The 19,590-nt window shown below is 39.1% G+C and overlaps 1 protein-coding gene across 3 annotated transcripts; it reads right to left on the bottom strand.

Annotated features, from left to right (window-relative positions):
- Positions 1-582: 582 nt before the first annotated feature.
- On the bottom strand, positions 583-18,964 carry LOC127362175 (tubulin-specific chaperone cofactor E-like protein). Of its 3 annotated transcripts, none has more exons than XM_051397597.1 (11): positions 18,890-18,912; positions 17,755-17,881; positions 17,517-17,587; positions 15,909-17,246; positions 14,771-14,910; positions 14,426-14,607; positions 12,687-12,943; positions 10,332-10,458; positions 10,058-10,174; positions 9,837-9,948; positions 583-7,872 (listed from the first exon to the last, which is right to left on the bottom strand). In XM_051397597.1, exons 4-11 carry the CDS (start codon positions 16,054-16,056, stop codon positions 7,666-7,668), a joined length of 1,290 nt encoding a protein of 429 aa, XP_051253557.1. In that variant the 5' UTR covers positions 16,057-17,246; positions 17,517-17,587; positions 17,755-17,881; positions 18,890-18,912; the 3' UTR covers positions 583-7,665. The 3 variants fall into 3 exon arrangements, with proteins under 3 accessions (XP_051253557.1, XP_051253554.1, XP_051253556.1); XM_051397594.1 differs by having other exon boundaries at positions 15,909-16,088; XM_051397596.1 differs by having other exon boundaries at positions 15,909-17,587; positions 17,755-17,832; positions 18,890-18,964.
- Between the last annotated feature and the right edge of the window lie 626 nt (positions 18,965-19,590).

Below are 19,590 nucleotides of genomic sequence, written 5' to 3'. Positions count from 1 at the left end.
ACAATGTTATAACTAATGGGATTAAGTAATTAAATAAGAATAAATAGTGAATATGGAATAAGTACCTCATCTACCAAAGAGATGACTGTTCATCAGAGTACTGTTACATGTTTTACATCTGCTCTATTGCTGCTAAAACCTTATACCTAAACCCATTCTTAGAAGACATTATTTTGTGATGTTCAGAATCTCTCATAAGTCACGGACTAGTAAAGGAAAATGGAGTTAAATAAATAAATTAAACATTTTATATTATATTGAATTCATATGAATATTATTCAACATGACTTTTAATTGTACAATACTCAAGTTGAGTATAACATAGGCCTACATTTCACTGAACTAATGTTTGGTTGGGTCGAATATTGAACCAGCTCTCCTTATAGATCATGTCTGAGATTGTTTAAGTATTACAAGTTCCAGCACTCAAGTAGTTGTTCATGCTGGAGTGTGTGAAGGGCTGCATTAAAGTGAATCACTCATAAAATCATACTGCAGTATAACCATCTGTAACATAAAACACATCCGGACCCCGACATGCCTTCAAAGCTGCTGTTGTGAATGAAACAAAGTGTCACACACTGAAGAGGGAGACTGCCATTTATTACCATTCAGTGACGCATCTCTCTCTACATATACTAATACAAGAAAGATGACTCATTCTGTTCCATTTAATACTTCATATAGGTTCCTACAAAACAAATTATTATGCTTAAATTGCCACAGATTATGAACAGTCCCGTGTTACATATACTTGAGTGAACTGATTAGCTTAAATACTGGTGTCTATAAGTCTAAGCGGGGGGGAAACCTGCCCATTTAGCCCAACCAAAATCTATAACACTATAATCAAAGACAAATATAGCCTTCTGAGATCCACGTGAGCTCTGGTGCACCACTCTTGGAGGCAGATGATGACTCAAGGTGTGTATTTACTGATATAGCTGGAGTATCTATTTAGGTTTCCATTCAAACAGGATGTGCTCCTGCCAGATGTCTAGCATTATGTGTTGACTATTTAACCCCTTCAGACCCTGTGTCCATTACAATAGACGTCACTTGACAGGGGCTTCTTTTTTACTTTTTGCAACATTTAACAGACAAAAAATTGGTATGATGTTGTCATATGATGTTGGTATTTTAACAACTGTTTGGACCCGATGTCCATTGAAATGGACAAGAAAAATAACAATTAAATTTGTTTTATTGATTCTCATTTCTGGTTGCATTAAGGATGGGAATAAGTCATTATTATATTTTTCACAACCTTGGAACATAAGGCGGGTCTAAAGGGGTTAAGTAAGCAAAGGAAATATGGAGCTTTTAAATGTACAGTAAGAATTATCTCAATTTCAGCAGTCAAGCACTAATCTAACTGAGGGTTTATTTTTTTTAACTGCACTGAGGTCAGTTTATCACGTTTCTGAGAGGCTGTGCAGTATTTTTCTTCAACTTTCCTCATTTGCTCACTTGCTTCTTACAATCTGAACTGACTGCACAGGTTTTAAGTAATAGACAGGGTGTTAATAGATTATAGTTTATTACATTTAAAAGGGAAAATCCACCCTGAGTTACTCTTCAGGAGGTATTTTCACTACTCCAATTAATGAACTAATGATCCCCCAAGGACTCCTTTGAAGCAACAGTTTGATATTTTTGAAAATGTATTCACTGTCTGGCAGTGTGCAACTCTAAAGCTCATTACTAAGTGTATAAACAACAAGTTCAGCACATAACCACCATTAAACTGCAACCTGTCATATTTACACCATAGTTTTTTGTAAGGTTTGAACAAACAAGATATAACATGTTAATTTGTGCACTTTAGAGGTGCTGGTAGACAGATTTTGTTACCTTTGGACCGAGCCAGGCTAGCTGTTTCCCTCCGTTTCCAGTCTTTATGCTAAGAAAGCTTATAAGTATGGTATTCATTTCTGGATTATAAATCAATACAGTGAAAGCTATTGGATTGATAGTGATGGTAGAAGCAAAACGAGAGTTTAACAACACTTTTTACTCAAACAACCGTAATGCATTCTGTTGTATTGAGGTTGCTGCTGGTGGAATTACTATCTTTGTCTTATGATGAATGTCCCTGTACAACTGTTGAATGATAAATAAAATGTGACTCTAGAAGGACTCACAGTATGATTCTCTGAGAGTAATACCAAAATCTGAGGTTTACTGTTGATGGTCCAGTCAGTGAGAGTAATGTAACAATTGCAGCACACAACAGAATGACCAAATAACTACACACAGTGCACTACCAATGTGTGTTAAAGGATGTGAGGATGGAATTTTCCATAAAAAAGGTTGTATCAGCTTGTTACTATCAGTGTTACATAAACGCATTATTTTCTACTATTTTTACAAGAAGTTTTTGTATTTATTGGTTCTGTCAGAGTTCTATTCACTGGTTTGAATGGGTTGGTGTCAGCTGGAAAAAGTTTATGTCACAAAATTTACCAAAATGTGAGCCACTGTCAGTCAAATCTGATCAAATCACACCCACACATTCTTGATGAAGCGGATTAGGTGAATTATTGTTGCACTCTTCATAAATAATAAGTATTTTTTCCCTAACTTTGATTGTTGCTTTATTAGTCATGAATCTTAAATGTTACAGAGATAACTAAAATCAAGTTTTCAGGGGCTTTAAGTGCTTTAAAATGCCTTAGCCAATATCTTCGGCTTGTCATAGTTGGACAGTAATCAGTAGACACAATAAATAACATGATAACATATTCTTAAAAAAAAAAATCTGGATGAAATCAACAAGTAAACAATAAATTGACATCAAACTTCAAATGTTTTTCTTGGGCTTAATGTAAAACAAAGTTCCATCAAGTTCATAATTCCATAAATCTAAGCAGGCATTGTGACCACTTTCCTCACAAACACATAAAGTCAAAAAATAACATGCATACCAAAAACAATCACCCACCCTGCAAACAATAACATACCACATGTTCGCGCTTCAAACAAATCTCACACTGATTAGCACAGACACTATAATTCAATACTTAAGTCGGTGCCAGCACTGCACTGCTGACTCTCTCCGTGCTGGTTTCTATGGCTGTGGTTCATGCTATGCTAACATTTAATCAGCACTACTGTGATAAAATGGGGAAGCGAGTCCCAGTGTTTGAACTCTTTTCATCTAACCTGCTGTGTGTCATTGCTACACCGTCATACTTAAGTCCCTAGTCTTATTATCTCACACTTTCTAATATTCAAGTATAGCAGTTGCGTTATAAAACTGGTAAATTATAATAATAAGGAAGGAAATGTTGTGGCATTTACATACTTGAGATATCGATACTTTGGGAGGTTAAAACACTGTTAAAGAGAGGCCAAAGCACACTGAGCTGAGTTTTCTAACAGCAGATGAACTGAGACACATATTTGTTTCCAAACAGCCACTACATGTGAATGCTTGACCAATCAGTCCATAGCCATAACACTGCACACTGTCAGGAATCCCCTACTCTGCTAAGTTGCTTGCTATAGGAAAAATCAATAGCACCAAACATCAAACATCAATGCTCCTCATATACAAGGTGGAGGCTGTGTATTAAAATCAATACATACGGTACATATTCCACATTATATTAATGATACCCTAATGAGCTATCTTTGGTGGAAATATTTCTGTGCAGGGTGGAGCGAAATGTAGAATACACTAATGTGGAGCAGATGAAACGCGGATAAAAGGAAATACTTTTAGAAATACTTCACTGAATAATTGGCACATGCACTAAACTGAGATTTGTGTCCAACGAAAACTACTAATTATATGAGTATAGTATGCATTGATGAAGCATTTAAAGGTCCATAAAACAAGATCATGTGCAATTAATTACAGAAATTTTGCAATGATATAACTTACATGAGAAAAAATTGAGCATTTAAAAAATGGAATGCTAACCTCTTAAAAACATTTTAATAGATTCTAACATAGATAACAATGACAAACTCACAACCATATTTTGCTCCCTAGAAAGTGCACAAATGAATAAAAAAGGATCTGGATTAGCAGGTATAGCTAAATGATGGATTGATGGATGCATGTAATAATCCTACACTTACATGATGTTGGAATAGATAAGATGTGCCTTCATACTGCTCCTACGCAGAATGTGCACTGAGAGATTGTCTTTTACCGTAGTGTGTGTGTCACTTCACACCTCACAAAAAAACCCTCATCTAGTGAAGTTACTGTAGTGGCAAAGCAAATTTGTTTATGAAATATACAGTGTAGCGTGTAGGGGGCAGCACATATGACACAACAGCTGCTTTGTGGTAACCTGTGTGGGTATGTGTGAGTGTATACATGTGTGCATATAGTATTTGTTTTGTGGTAAGAAACACAATAACATGAACTACCTGAACCTGAACTACCTCAACTGGCTCCTTTCAATGTGAAGGAGGAGCAGCTCTACTCCGAGATTCCCCCGGATGTCTGAGCTCCTTCTCTAAGGCTGAGCCCAACCACCGCATGGAGGAAACTCTTTTTGGCCACTTGTTTCTGCCATCTCATTCTTTCGGTCACCACCCAAAGTTCATGACTATAAGAGAGGGTTGGAACATAGATGGACTGGTAACTTGAAAGCTTTGGCTCCTGGCTCAGCTCCCTCTTCACCACAACGGTCCGGTACAATGGCCGCATTACTGCAGACGCAAAAAGCCAATCCACCTGTTGTTCTCTGTTTTGCCCTCACTCTTGAACAAGAGCCAGAGACACTTGAACTCCTTCTACCTTTTCCAACAACTCGCTAAAGACTCAGAGGCAGAAATCCACTCACCTCTAGCAGAGAACCAATGGCCTTTTTAGTTAGTTTAGTTTTAGGTTCTGAAACTTATTCTGACCACACCATCTTGGTGCATGTTAAAGGTCATGATCTGATGAAGCCAACAGAACCACATCATCTGCAAAAAGCAGAGAAGCAATCCTGAGGTCCCCAAACCCCCAGCTGCACCTTTAGATCCTATCCACAAACATAACTGTGACAAGGGACAACCCTGACGAAGCCCGACACCAACTGAAAATACGTGTGACTTCCTGACTAAACAATAGACACAGCTATCACTCTGGTTATACAAGGACCAGATGCCTGGCAGCAATGGCCCCGGTACCCCATACTCTTGCAGTGCCCCCCCCCCACTTGCGGTCGTAAGCAAGTCCACAAAACACATGTAGAAAACACGTAACAGGAAAAGGAGATATCAATACACTGTTAGATATCATCAAGTTTGCACTCTTGAAGCCATTTTGTCATAAAGTGGTGTTAATTAATTTTTATTTTTTACAGCCAATTCTCCTTGAAAGTGACAGTTCACTTTAAAGTGGGGTTCTATGAGGTACTTGTTTACTTATCCATAGTCAGTGTATTACTTACAGTAGGTGGCTGTTGGCACAATCCATAGTTTGGAGAAGCATACAGGAGTACCAGCATGGAAGCTAAGCGATGCACTGTTGTGGACGGGGACAGCAACAAAACGTAATCTATATCAGTGCAAGTGTACGCTATATTTAGAATATTTTCACCACCTTACCTTGCTGCCAGAAAGTCCAAAGGGAAACTGAACCTTATTATACTGCTAACAGACAACTGACAAAAGACCAACAACTCCCATGTAGAGCGAGGTAAAATTACAGCTGTTCTCAAAGGAGTCTGGTGGCTCTGAAAGAGCACAGATGGATATAAAAGCTTCAGTTTCCTGTCAGAAAGGGCTGGATGAAAGTGGTGAATATATATCTTTGTAGGTAGGCCTTTTTTAGGTGGCTAAAATGTGTTTTTCTGCTGCCCCTGTCCACAGTAGTACACTGTTCTGCTTCCATGTCGGTTCTCCTGTAAGTACCTCATAAAACCCCACTTCAATTGCTTTAAACGCTTTAATCTGCCTCACCTATTGCCTGCCTGCCTTTCACTTTAAATGTGTCAAAAATTTGTTTTTCTTATTGTTACTTAACTTTAACGTTGAATCTTCACTGTGCAGTTTGACACTAGAAATAAACCATAAATCTCAGTTTAACATGTGTACAAACATGCTAGTTTGGAAGCCAATCCTGATGCAGTACTTAACTGAAAATGTGAAGCCTGCAGGGCATGTACACTACAAATGGAACTTAATAAGAAGATCTCATATCCAGCAGTTTAACTTTTGTAATTAATTAAAACATTTGCATATTTACCGATTTGGGATTTTTCACTGAGGGAGAGGGAGTAAATTGATCTATAACTTACTAACCTGTAGGGATGAGCATGAGTGTTCGTTTAGATGTCAGTATTCGCTCAACGTATCGAGTACTCGCATTTAGATATTCGCATCTTCGGCCGCAGATAATGTTCAACGCTTTCAGTCACACATCACTCATCTAACATTACAGGCAGAATGACAAAAATTTACGATATGAACGTGCGGTGCAACCAGTTAGATGATTAAACATTTGGGGATTAAACATAAGGAGAAATCAGCAGAGACAAATAACAGGCAACATTTCATCCCCCCATTTGCTAACGTTAGCCGTATTAGCTAGGGCCATTGTGGTGCTACTAGGACAGAGAAGTTTGGCCGGGTCATAATAAAAATAGTGACACACGGTCCTGTTAATCTTTGTGGAAAGAGGAGGCTTTGCAAGAGGATATTTTTTGCGAGTAGTTCACAACCTTAATAATTCAATGTGAGCACTCAAATATGGAAATGACTTTAAAGGCCCATCCCTGCTAACTTGTTTGTCAAAACTCCATATCAAACTCAAATTATTATTCAAAGTAGAATATATTTTTACATTGAAAAATATCTGGAGTGACCTTTCAGGATTTTTAAATCTGCATTTCCTAGGACACATTTCACACATTGCTGATTGTCATTACGGCTCTAGAAAGAATCCCTTGCTTTTTGATTCTGATGGTATTTTGTCAAACAATCTGAATATAATGTAGCATCTTCTAACTTTGGCAAATTATCCACAGAAATATGAAAAACAAACACCACCAAACAACACAATGAACCAAAGAAATGCTACTTTCATCACAAATCACTGCATTTACCAGTGTTTTGGGCATGATTTTTCCTTTAGCAACAGCTCTTCCTGATACTGTGGCCACTTTAAAAGTTCAGATGAGTGCAGCCCTGTTTCTCCACTCTGTAGAACTGCCTCACTACTAATCAGCGTAGCATTTGTGACTAAGTGGGCAAGTCAGTGGTGTTGGATACCTGCCTATGCAGGACAGGTGCTATGGTACATGCAGCGTACTAAGAGATAGAGCTGCTTTGCTGGTACAGCAGTGCCCTCCCCTCTGCTTAAGCTGCTAGCTGACTGCGAGTTGCTCTCTCAGCCTGTTCTCCAGTGTGACAGATTTGTCCACTAACTCCAGTGGATGCCCTCAAATAAAGCTGAAATAAATAAAGATAATATTCTTTCCAGACTGGCTGCATTTCCAGCCAGAGCCTCCCAGCAGCCCACTGTAGTCCACTGTGCAGTCTTCATGATGGTGTACACATCATTTTCTTGTTTTGCTCCCATTCCAAGTGGGCCGCTGATGCTGTTCCATAGGCATTTCCCAGTTATTTTGTGATGTCAGTTAACCAATCAACAAATAATCCAATTAATCAATCATTCAGTGAGTCACTCCAATCAGCTAGTTTGATACCAGCTGTTCACTTGGTCTTGGGCACCACCAGTATTTCATCACCGTCTTGGATGCTGTAAGAGTGGAGAGCCCGGGTGTTGTACCTCATTTCCTCCGGACCGAAGACGCTGCACTTGTCGATGTAATAGAGCCTCATACTGTTGGTGGACAGCTGGACCACTGTTGTCAGCTGCTTCTTCAGCTCAGCTACTGTCTGGTCCAAACGGATGTTCAGCTGACACAAAGACAAACAGTTTCTACATTTTACCATTAAACTGACACCCATCTCATTCAAAACATAATTACAAAAGTACAATAGGCCAAAGTCCGGAAGTTTAAATTCTGCACATGGTGGCTTTAAGACAAAGGGTTGATAGCTATGTTTATACAGGCAAACATAAGCCTGGCCATGGGTTTAAAGGTTATATATACACAAAATCTAGAATTAACTATTTGCCTTGTAAATATATATAGTGGAGTTCAGGTGTCCTGAGCTGAGAATTACATTCCTCTCCCTGATTTGCTCCTAGAACATTGTTCACTTCTCTGATCTGGCCATGTTGCATGTGAGTCTCTCCATGTGCAACTGTTGACTTTGAGGAAAGCAACTAAAATGGCAGTTTTTCTCCTCTTTCTCTGTAAACTAAGGATTTGTTTACGACCAAACCAGAGCTGGTGATTGTTGGAACAGTGGAAAGACAGCTTTGGTGAGTTTTATTTTGATTCAAACCACTTTGAATAAAGTTATGATGTTATGATGATGTGTGAGGTAAAATTACTGTTTATGTCCATTAAATTTGGTGGTGTGTGATAGTGATATTACAGCTGTTTCTGCTTAAACAAAAGGTTTGCCTCTGTAGGGATCCTTTCCATAATATTGTCAGAGGCTTAGAATAACAATCTGAGCCTGTCAGTGGCAACAACAAGCACTTTTAGTGGACGTACTTTGACATTAGAAGGATTAAGTTGTGGCCATAGCAGCCCATTTTGCAAATATTTTCGCATCTAACTCTGTGAATTAAGGGTTTTATTTTAAAGCTAGTTTTGGTGAGTTTTATTTTGTTTCTGTCCAGTTTGAAGTGTGTTTTACAATTATCTGCATGGTAAAATTACTGGTTCTGTCAATGGAGTCTGGTGTGCTGTAGCACCCATTTGTTATGGTGTGAGATGCTGTGTTCTGGTACAACATGTAGTAGCAATGAATTTCGTAAGATCACCTGTTCATCAAAATGTTCATAGTTTGTTATTAAAAATTAATGTTTACACTGTGGATTGTCCAAAAGGTGTACAGACTGAACACAAACAGTGTTAAACCATGACAATAACAACCATGTTTTAAAAAACGAAGCTCTCCTGTAACTCATTAACAGTACAGCTCTTTGATAAGATTTGTACTAAACGTCTAGTATTTCTTAAAATGGCACACAGGTCCTACTGGGGAAATGCACTACCACTTTTACTGACTGGTCGTAATTAGGAAGTTTTACGGACAACATGTTTACTGTGGCGTTGTGTTTTCCTTGGTGGTGGTGTCAGAGAGGAGGATGTTGCACAAAATGCATCATGGACAGTGACTCTCACCCTCTCCATGCCAAATCATGATTTACCATATACACTTACCTATATTTAAAGGGCCAGTGTGTAGGATTTAGTAGCATCCAGCTAGTGTAGTTGCAGATTGCAGCCAACTGAATACCACTCACCCTTCAAAGTGTAAAGGAGAAACTGTGGTAGCTGTGAAACTTGTGATAAACGCTAAGGGCCCTGTCTAGTGTTTGGTTTGTCCCTACTGTAGAAACATGTTTGTTCGTTAGTCATTAAAGAGGGGTTAATAACATCATGTGGATTCCCATGATGTGTTTTATCAATTAGTCTTTCACAATGGTAGGTCTCATGGAGGTTGCAGGAGTCATTGTGAGCCACCGACATAGGAAACTTTATCTGCTGGTGCAACCACGAGAAACTGAGAGCTAGATTGGTGCTTATACCAATATTGAAGATACCCTTGTGCACCAATTAGTGAAAGACACAGTACTGACGCAGGACAATAATTACATTTACTGAAGACACACTCAACAGGATTGGCACAGGAGTGACAAAAGGGAGTATGGTCACACGATATCACTTGAAGCCCTGCCTCTCAACTTATTCTACATTTGTGAACTACTCAGAACAATACCCCATTCATGCTTAACGCACCTGTTCCACTTTTTCCTCGCAGTGAACCTCCACCTGGGCACGACAGCGAGGTCGTAGGTCAATCTCAGCAAGTGGTTCCAGCTTCCCGTACTTGGTTACCAAGGAATGGTATCTGTGGATGAAAAGAGCGGGTTGTTCCATCGGTCGTAGCAGCACACACACACACACACACACACAATAAAAAGCATTGCTAGTGAGTTCAGTCAGTGAGTGCAGTGTACCTATAAGGCAGCTCCTCCTCAGGGTAGTCTAAGTAGTAACGGATGAAGAACCTCTCTGCATCCTCTCTCTCACTATCAGTCACAGCGCTGCCATTTAGCAGCGATATTGAAGGGAGTCTGAGGGATAGCACATAAGTACTGTATTATACAGTTGCAAATGTACCAGATTATTGGCTGGTGTCGGGTCCTCCTTAGTGTGCAGGAGAAAACAAAACAACCTCTCAGTCTACTGCAAAGGAGGTCCATTCTCACTGATGTCATTGCTGGGACTCACTGTGCTATCATGAGGCTGCGTCGCTCTGCGTTGGTGTAGGTCTGCAGTAAGGGAATGCCCTGCAGCCGCACTTCCTCCAGCTTCGGGAAGAAGTTCAGCTTCTCAATGTCGTCCCATCGGTTGAGACCTGACAACACACACACAAACACACGCACAGACAAGTCTGTTTCAGACATCTAGGACAAAGAAACAGCAGTGGTATGCTAGTTCACTTTTGGCATTAGAAATGCAAATAAATACGTATATACTTTTGGTTTGCAAAGACCAAATGTGTTTTTAACCAGCGGCACAACAGTAGTAGCCAACAGACACAAGGGTTTTTACACAAACAATGAAAAAACTTAAAGTAGAACATTAGCTAAGTTTACAAGAAGGCCCAAATATTTAAGAACTTGTTATAGACAGCATTTCATAGTAACTCACAAACTTGCGTAATTATTTGAGGGAGTCTAGGTACTTTCTCCACAGGCGACAAAGTAGCCTATATTAGTTACTGTTCACTGTATATGTGAAATTTTACATACATTTTTGGTGAAATCAGTTGAGGCAGTGTGTTCAAACACCTAAGAGCAGTAGTAGTAGAGTAGCTGACAGGCAGGTATAGTGATCTGACAGTGTTTTTTTACAAGGAAAATTTACAAGAACACAAATAATACACATTTTTGTTAAGTTTCTCCTCTCTCATCAGCTCACAAAATGTACCCTACAGAAGCCTAAATCCAGCTATATGATAGTTGGATCTATAGTTGTTGTTGCTGGACTTAATGCATAACATGTCAGCATACTCAGTCAAAGGCCAAGAGCTAGCCTGAGCTTCACAGCCTAAACCGTCCCAAATCCAAACCCCTAAAACCTAGACATTTGGCAGCCACATACAGTACTGTATGTACTAGACTGATATCACATTTTGTCCTTTGGTACTGATACACACGTGTTTCCTCACACTCAGCCACAATTGAGCTGATTCAGCTGCCTACGCTGGCCATGAAATCAAAATAACACAAATTTTATTTGATTAGGGTTTAACCTGACAAAGCTAGACACTAGTTCATGTCCTTCAGCTGACTGGTAATATCTAAAAAGGACAGTTAAAAAAAAAAAAAGAAAAAGGGAAAAGTATTCCTCTACTAAAAGAATAAGCAATAAAAGTCTGGTGATAGGCTATATTTTGCTTATTGTCAGGAATTGCCAAGACAAGATGAAAACCAACAATTAATGTATCCAAAGCCTGATATATCTTACTCCTCTGTGCCACAGAGCTCCAGTGTTGTCCAAAAACTATTAAAAACACACCAGTGAGTCACACTGTTGCACTGGGTGACGGGTTCCTTCATTACCACACACTGTTGTTTAGTTTGACTCAGTCCCACATACATACACATCCTGCTGCCCCAAATACTCACTACGCAAATTCATAACAAAAGTTTTCTCAAATAGAGCAGGACTACTCCTTGTTAGGGGTGTATGGTCCCATGCCATGAGTCCTTACTGCAGTAGCCTGGGTTCGATTCCAACCTGCGGTCCATTGTTGCATGTCATCCCCCCCCCCCCCCTTTCCTGTCTATCTTCACCTATCAGGTATAGGGGATAAAAAACCTTTCATTTAGCCTTTTTCCTAAAACCAAATCTTCAGGAGGAACTAACGGGACTGAGAGCAACAGACAGGGTAGGGAAGTAACGACAGATGGACATTTTTGGTTTTGGTCTTTTTCAGATTTGTTGACAGTAAAAAATAATCCTTTAAGTCAAAATCTTAATCCTAGGCCGCGATCTTTGCTGCCTTATTATTTCTTGTTTCAAGTCTAAAATCCCTGAAACAAGGGCAACTGCACTGGTGAAATCATCTCAGCCTGGGAGCAGAATTCATTTTTGTTTTAAGAAAAATAAGTCTTGGGGGCATAATTTGAGACAAAGCGACTTGCAAGAAGGATGTTTTTTTGTGCCTCAGGCGAAGGAGATATAACGCACTGAAGTCATTCTGAACACGTCTTTGGATATTGTTTTAGTCCCCTCTCAACAGAACTCTAAAAATAGATTCACCACTGATACCCCCCAAAATAGAAACAATTCCTGAGATAAAAGCTGACGTGGAGAAGAATCTATTGTAAGACTCTACAAATAACACAAAGCTTTCTAGGATACAGTGACATTTTTGCTTATGCTAACTTTATCACGTAGATGCTGATACTGTCATTCTGGACACACTCAGAAAAACCTGTAAACTGAGAATCTGAGGCAATTCAGTGTCTCCACCTAGAACCACACCATCTTGAGACACTAAAACACTAATTTAAAACTGTGTGTGTTTAAATGTTAAATCACACAAACAACAGGCCGACACTTAGCTCCACTGACCTGAGTTGTGCAGGTTCATGCTGCGTAGGTTGGGGAAGAGCCGTGGCAGGATATCCTTACTGTCCTGAATGGAGGCCAAGTTGTTATTGGCCATGACCAGAGTGTGCAGGCTGGGGAACATGGAGCCAAACTTGCGGACTTCGGCCCAGTCTTTGAGGCTGTTGTCGGTGATGTGAAGCAGGCGTAGGGTGGGGCAGGCCACACTGGAGGCACTCACACTAGTGTACTCATTATGGCACAGGAACAACTCCTCCAGCCTGCAGGACAACACAGGAGAAAGCAGGGTGGAGGGTGAGGAGGACTGTTGTGGAAAATAGAACAGGACTGCTGTGGCCCTACTGAGGACAATGTAGGGGCAGTGATTTTTAAAAGGGTTGATTGGGTATAAAAACTAGATGCACACAACCCATACCATACATCCAACTTTCACACTAGGGACACTCACCCACGCTCACTCTTCATTGTCCAGCTGATTAATTAATATAGTATATTGTATACTTTATACTATACTATTTAATATTATACTATATTATACAATACGATACTATGCTATACTATACTATATTATTTAAATTTATATTATATTATACTATACTATTTAATATTATACTATACTATATATACTATTTAATATTATACTATATCATACAATACTATATTATACTATACTATACTATACTATACTATATATACTATTTAATATTATACTATACTATACCACACTATTTAATATTATACAATACTATTTATTGTTATACTATACTATATTATAATATTTAATACTATACTATGCTATACCATTTAATATTATACTATACTATACTATATAATACTATATGATGTTATAATACATGTCATACTAAATTATTACATTATATACTATTAAATAATTATACTTATATTATTATGAATACAGACATAGATATATCATATTATATTGTATTCTGTTATAATAGTTTGTATCATATTATTACTTTAACTATAACTTACTCTTAAGACTTATAAAATTACAGTTCATTGTATATAGTATATATAGTATAACAGATATAGACATAATATCCAAGAAAACATCTGGTGTGTAGTATATTACACATACAACACAATTTTTTCACTGTTTGCTTTGAGGCGGTACTACACTATTAGGGTACTGTATGTGTACTGCTTGCCTTGTTATTTTGACTTAAATTTCTCTTCTATCGTTTTCATTTTAATTTCAATTCTTATTTTATTTTAAATTTTATTTTACTTATTTTAAAAACTGTAAATACTTCATACTATTTATCTATTCAGCCGTTGTTACTTCCCTGACTTTGTCACCTTCATTCCCCCCTAGGGATCGATAAAGGCTTATCTTATGTAAACACCTGTGAGTTATATATGTTTGGTCTAAACCTGTTCGGGGTGAGATGATTACTTTAATATCGCTCTGCATGTGAAAAAACAACATTTAAACAGAATATAAAACATATGCACTTTCAGTCTCTGAACACCACAAACAACATTCCATTCCCTTCCATTCAATTGGGGAGGTAAACTAAGTGAATTAAGCGCCAGTGTCGTTAAAGAATAGGCAGACGTTTTTGTCAGCCAATTACTAAACCAGCAAAAAGTCAGTGAAACTGTGAAGTTCCTTCAGTCTCAAAAGCACAGGATTGAGAACTGGTCCCTTGCTCTGCTTCTTTGAGACAATGACAAACCTGCGGAGAAACGGAGGAGCACTGATCAACTATTCTTCTTACTCAGGTATCTCCCTGGCGAGCAGCAGCACGGTGTCCCAGGACACTTGAGTGTTGTTGAGGACGAGGCGTCGGACCCGGGAAAAGGCTTCAGCACACCGCGGCTCAAGGGTCGTTCCTGCCAGGGGATTGGAGCTCAGGTTCAGGAACTCCAGGTTGGGGATGCTGGACACGATTTTACTGATCTAAAATTAAGACAATGACATGTTTTTAATTTTGTCTCTCTGCTATACGGTCAAAAGAACAAAAAATGACCAATTGTTGGTTTGGGTCTTTTCACTGGATTTGTTGACAGTAAAGAAAATACAGAATGTAACCAGAACCCTTTAAATGCAATTATTACTGCACCTCATGCCAATCCTGCAGCTTGTTGTGAGACAGGTCCAGCTCTATAACATGGGCACAGAAGGCAGCAATCTCAGCTTGGTCTCCCGCCCTGCTGATGCCACAGCTATTCAACACCAGCACACTGGGCAGGTTCAGACGGTCTGCAGGTGAAGTGGGAGATGGTGGAAGGGAGAATTAGTGAGGATTAATCCTCAGAGGCGAAGGTTCACACAGAAAAACGGAAGGTTCTCAAGGAGACATAATATCTAATTAAAGTTGTCTTGTGATTAAATGTAATGAGTCAGAAGAAGCTGTGATTTGTTAAAACAAAAGTTGCATGTCAGCTTATAATTCAGCAATTCAGCTTAAATGGGGAAACTCTTACAGTGTCACACAAAACCAGTTTGTGAGGGCCAGTAGATTTTATGATTAAATTTAATTCAAAAATGTAAATGAATAGCCATGTGCTGATCCTACTGTACAAAAAAGAAGGAGCCCCTAAAATTCCTTCAGGACATGACAAGTCCCCAGAATAAACAGCTGTGAAGTTTTAATGTCTAAAAAAAAGGGAGCTCAAGGTTTAATACTGCGTCTTTGTCAAAAACTGATGCTGCATTTATGGGTCAAATCTTTCCACTGCTAATATGGCTCAAAATACCAGAATGCAATGCAGCACATGACATGGACTAAATTCAAATGTTCAATATTCAACTTCCCCACCACTTGAGGACTCGCTGAGACATCTGTATTTTCATTTTTGATGTAGGCCTAGTATACTGGCATAGTGGGGTTTATATTGCGTACATTATCAGTATTAAAGCGGGTACTGTTAAAACTGTTAAGTCCCATCCAATAGTGCACTTTAGCCCCTCACAGACTTGACGTGATGATGGTGAACACGACAAGGTGCATATGACAAAATACCGCTCAGCCTTCAGGTCCAGAGGGTGCACATTTGGATTCATGTATTTAAGATATAGATAATTTTTTTAATTGACAGCTTTTTGCCTTTATTTGACAGGACATCTTGAGATAGACAGGGAAGGGGGAGAGAGAGAGGAATGACACGCAGCAAAGGGCCAAAGGTCGGACTCAAAGATAAGTAATGAAAATGACAGGCCCATATCTATCTGTTAGTCATTATTCACCTCCAGCTCACCTTTCATAGGAGAGCCTTGAGGACATATGGTGGGCACCACCACCACCCCCATGCCAGGCCCCCTGCGGCACGGAAAGTTCTCTGGACTATACTTCTCACTCATCACCTCCACAAAGGTACGACCTTCCATGTCCTCCGGTGGCTCCATGGCTCCGTCCCGCTGAACAGCCTCCCCCTCAGCTGGTCAGCATTGTTGGAAAGAGACAGAGCTGTCAGCTCATACACAGGCTCTGTTTTACCGCATTATCCAAGCACATTTGCTACTATATACATTATGAACTCAGACCTTCTACATAGCTGTGCCCATCTTGATAGTGCACAACAAAAAAGGCTCATCTGAACAAAAGAAGAGTACAGACAAGGGCTTGAACTAGGGATTGTTACAAATAATTTTCTCGCATGATAAATGAGTCATTTGCCCTCAACATGAAACATGAGAAAAATGCCTTACACCCAAGGTAACATTCTAAAATCTTGTTTTTGCCCAAAAAATAATCTAAAACCTGAGGAAATTCAATTTAATGATATAAAACAAAGAAAAGCAGCATATCCTCATAGTGGAGCAGCTGAAGCCAGAGAATCCTGAGCATTTTTGCTTGATTAATGACAAACAACAAAGTGATTAATTGACTTATGGTTGCAGCTCCAGTCAAGACTGGCTTACAGTATAACATTGTTGTGTCAGAAGTAGGGTAAAGTTGGGACAGAGAGAGGCTGAAAGTTGGACTGAAAGCTTGGTTCTCATAGTTTCCATTCAAATACTCACATTTCATTTCTATGTTTAAGTCAACTTTGACAATTGACTTAAACAACTGCAGCCCAGTGTTTTGACCTCAGTTTAGGTTCTGGTTTCACACAGCAGAACATCGGTCAAAAATGTCGAACACTAGTGCAACGTCAGAGCAGTCTCAAGAATTCACTTGCACACATTCATCATAAAAGCACATTTTGTCAATAAACATTGCCACACAGTTGTAGGCTGTATAGATCTGCCAACGCATACAGGAACACAAGGATGGCCAGGGCTGACAAATGACTGCATTTCTTTTTAAGAGAGGAACGAATGATAATGGGAGGGACACAAGGAGGTGCCCGCAGCTCTTTAGCAGCAAACCACAGAGTCACTGTCCCCTTTAAACATCCCTGGATCTGCCCGCAGGAGAGAACGAAAAAGCTGAACTTTTCAACACATTGTAGAGAAGCACCTTTTGACCTAACTTATCATTAAAGTTTCTATAATTAAAATGACGAGTAACTGTGTGTGTTTTGAAAGGCTCGGTGGGTAGAGCCTTGCTGTGGAATCTGCTGCAGGCAAGCATAAATTATGTAGTGGTTGTGCTGAAATAAAAAAATAAAAGGATCCTGTTACAATATCTTATTTGGCAAAAATGGGCTGCAGTAAATTGTTGTAAAGCACTTTGTTACTCTTTAGCGAATAAATCAAGTTACCCCATGGTTATTTTTACAGACATAAGACAAAATAAAAAACAGGTCCAATACAACACGCATGTGAGGTGTTTGACCTAGTGTCCTGCTTGAAAGGAGTCACACCTGTCCCTCCAACTGCATATGATTATAGTTAAAAAGATATGGCAGAAAACGTCTTACCTGAAGAGACGTTTCCCTTGATTTGACCACTATCACTGTTCACTGTCTTCTTCTGCGTTTGTCCTGATGGCCTGTCAAAACAAAACAGCCAGATTCATCTAGTATCCTCTGACAGAATGTATTTGTTCATTTATTTTAAGTGCAACTGAAACTAAACAGCATTAACTTTTGCACAAGACAATGCTGTCCATTAGGAAGATGAAAGACAATGCCTATATCACTGTCAGTAGTGTCTTACTCCAGAGTGGCTGGCAGAGCTGGCAGATGTCTCCAGAAGAAATGCTGGTCCCGCTTTGGTCAGCTGTCAGGATTTGCTCTGCATGGGCCAGAAAAGGGAGGACTTGGATGGCATTCACCACAGGACACTGGATAACAAACAAGGCCAAAGATCAGTTTCTGCCTTGTTATTCACTTGCCGATATCAATATAATCCAGAGAACATGGAAGCACATTTAGATTTTATAGAAGCAGAGACAGGAATTTCCCCACAAGGGTCAACAAAACAAAAATAAATGATCTGTCAGTGACAATGTAAAAATATACTCAATGATTGATGATGGTGTAGTAAGTCACCTGTATAGTAAAGACAATAAGTTAATAAAGATAAAGTAGCTCTGACTCGTTTTGTTAAGTGTGAAATCCGCTATGCCAAATGCCCTTTTAAAGTATCGTAATTTTATCCTTCTTTGCTTTTCAATAAAAGGTACACATCTAATAGTTTATAAAATATGACGACATGCGATTCAGCACCAAAGTCTTGTACGTTCGGCATATACTCCTCTGAAAAAGGAATAGTTATTTAGACAAAATGTGGACTTTTATGCCGTGCTTTACTAGCTACAGCATACATTCCGTGAAGTGGTCCTATAGCAATAACATGCAAACCGACTATAAAAGTTAAAATTGTATAGTCCGAAGTGACAATTCTTCTATTCAAATTACGCCGAATGTAAGTATAAATCTATGTGATTGGTAAAGCGTCTCACATTGTTATACATAGTTATACATAGGCCGATAAGGCACAGACAACAACACATTGACAGATTTTTGAATGGAGTTTGGGATTTTGATTAAAAGGCGTATAGCTAACCCTGTGCAGAGATGACAACACTCCCCCGACCCCCGTTATATCCCTGGCTAAGAACCGGTGGATGATTAGTGCAAATTGCCCCTTTTTAACGGGCGAATAGCAGACGGTGTCCAGTCCGGACTCGGCATCAGTGAGTCTGACCCCCAGCAGCAGCTCGATGGAGCCCGAGATGGATTACAGATGGCAACGATATAAATATACTTCCAACAACCACAAGCTAGTGACAGCATGCTAAAAGAGCGAATCAAAAACTGATAGAATAGAAGGTCGTCGTCCTACATACCTTTAATGTCTACTTTCAATTTTCCTTGTTGATAAAAACAAACCAGCTGTCATTTTGCTCTCCCATACATCCCGGAAGTGACGTAACATGTTTGCTGAAAAGGATTTATTTTTTTTTTTTTTTTATTTATTAACTTCATTTTTAGTAACACCGTTTTAAAGTTATACCATATGTAGTTTTTTTTTTTTTTTTTTTTTTTTTTTGCAGCCTGTGTTTAGGCGATGCTATCAAATTGTACAAAATAAAAAATAAATTCAAAACTGAGGTACCCCCTGAGGAGGAGGCCTATGATGTCATTGTTTTGCTGGTGTTACTGATGACATTTGTCCTATCCTGTTTCACACAGACACTCTGCAGATGTTGACATTTTGGCATGTCATGGTAGGGAAAGCACAGGTGCAACTAATGTCAGTAATGATGGCTCCGTGCATGCTCGATCACTGGAATGGTTTACTGTAACACTCAATGACACAGAGACATCGTTAACTGTATTAGCAACAGCTGTGTGCTCCCTGCTATAACCAGCCAAAATGTCTTCTCTGTATGTGGTCATAAACAAATAACAGATAAAGGAACACAAATGCAAGTTTCAAAATAATTGAACAGTGTAATATTTAGATAAGATCAACAAAGGAGAGTAAAAGCATTGGTTAAGGTCATACAATAAAAATGCAAAGCAGGCAGAACAATAATTGGCAATG

This window comes from Dicentrarchus labrax, unplaced genomic scaffold (genome assembly GCF_905237075.1).
Source record: "Dicentrarchus labrax unplaced genomic scaffold, dlabrax2021, whole genome shotgun sequence".
Lineage (NCBI taxonomy): Eukaryota > Metazoa > Chordata > Actinopteri > Moronidae > Dicentrarchus > Dicentrarchus labrax.
Note: the sequence above shows the minus strand (reverse complement) of the source record. Positions and strands in the feature narration are given on the sequence as shown.

Coding starts and splice junctions, on each gene's coding strand:
- LOC127362175 (XM_051397596.1), bottom strand. CDS start 16,056: ATGGAGCCACCGGAGGACATGGAAGGTCGTACCTTTGTGGAGGTGATG. Junction 12,944..14,425: donor CTCGCCAGGGAGATACCTGA/GTAAGAAGAATA, acceptor GTTGTCCTGCAG/GCTGGAGGAGTTGTTCCTGT. Junction 10,175..10,331: donor CGCAGCCTCATGATAGCACA/GTGAGTCCCAGC, acceptor GCTATCCCTCAG/ACTCCCTTCAATATCGCTGC.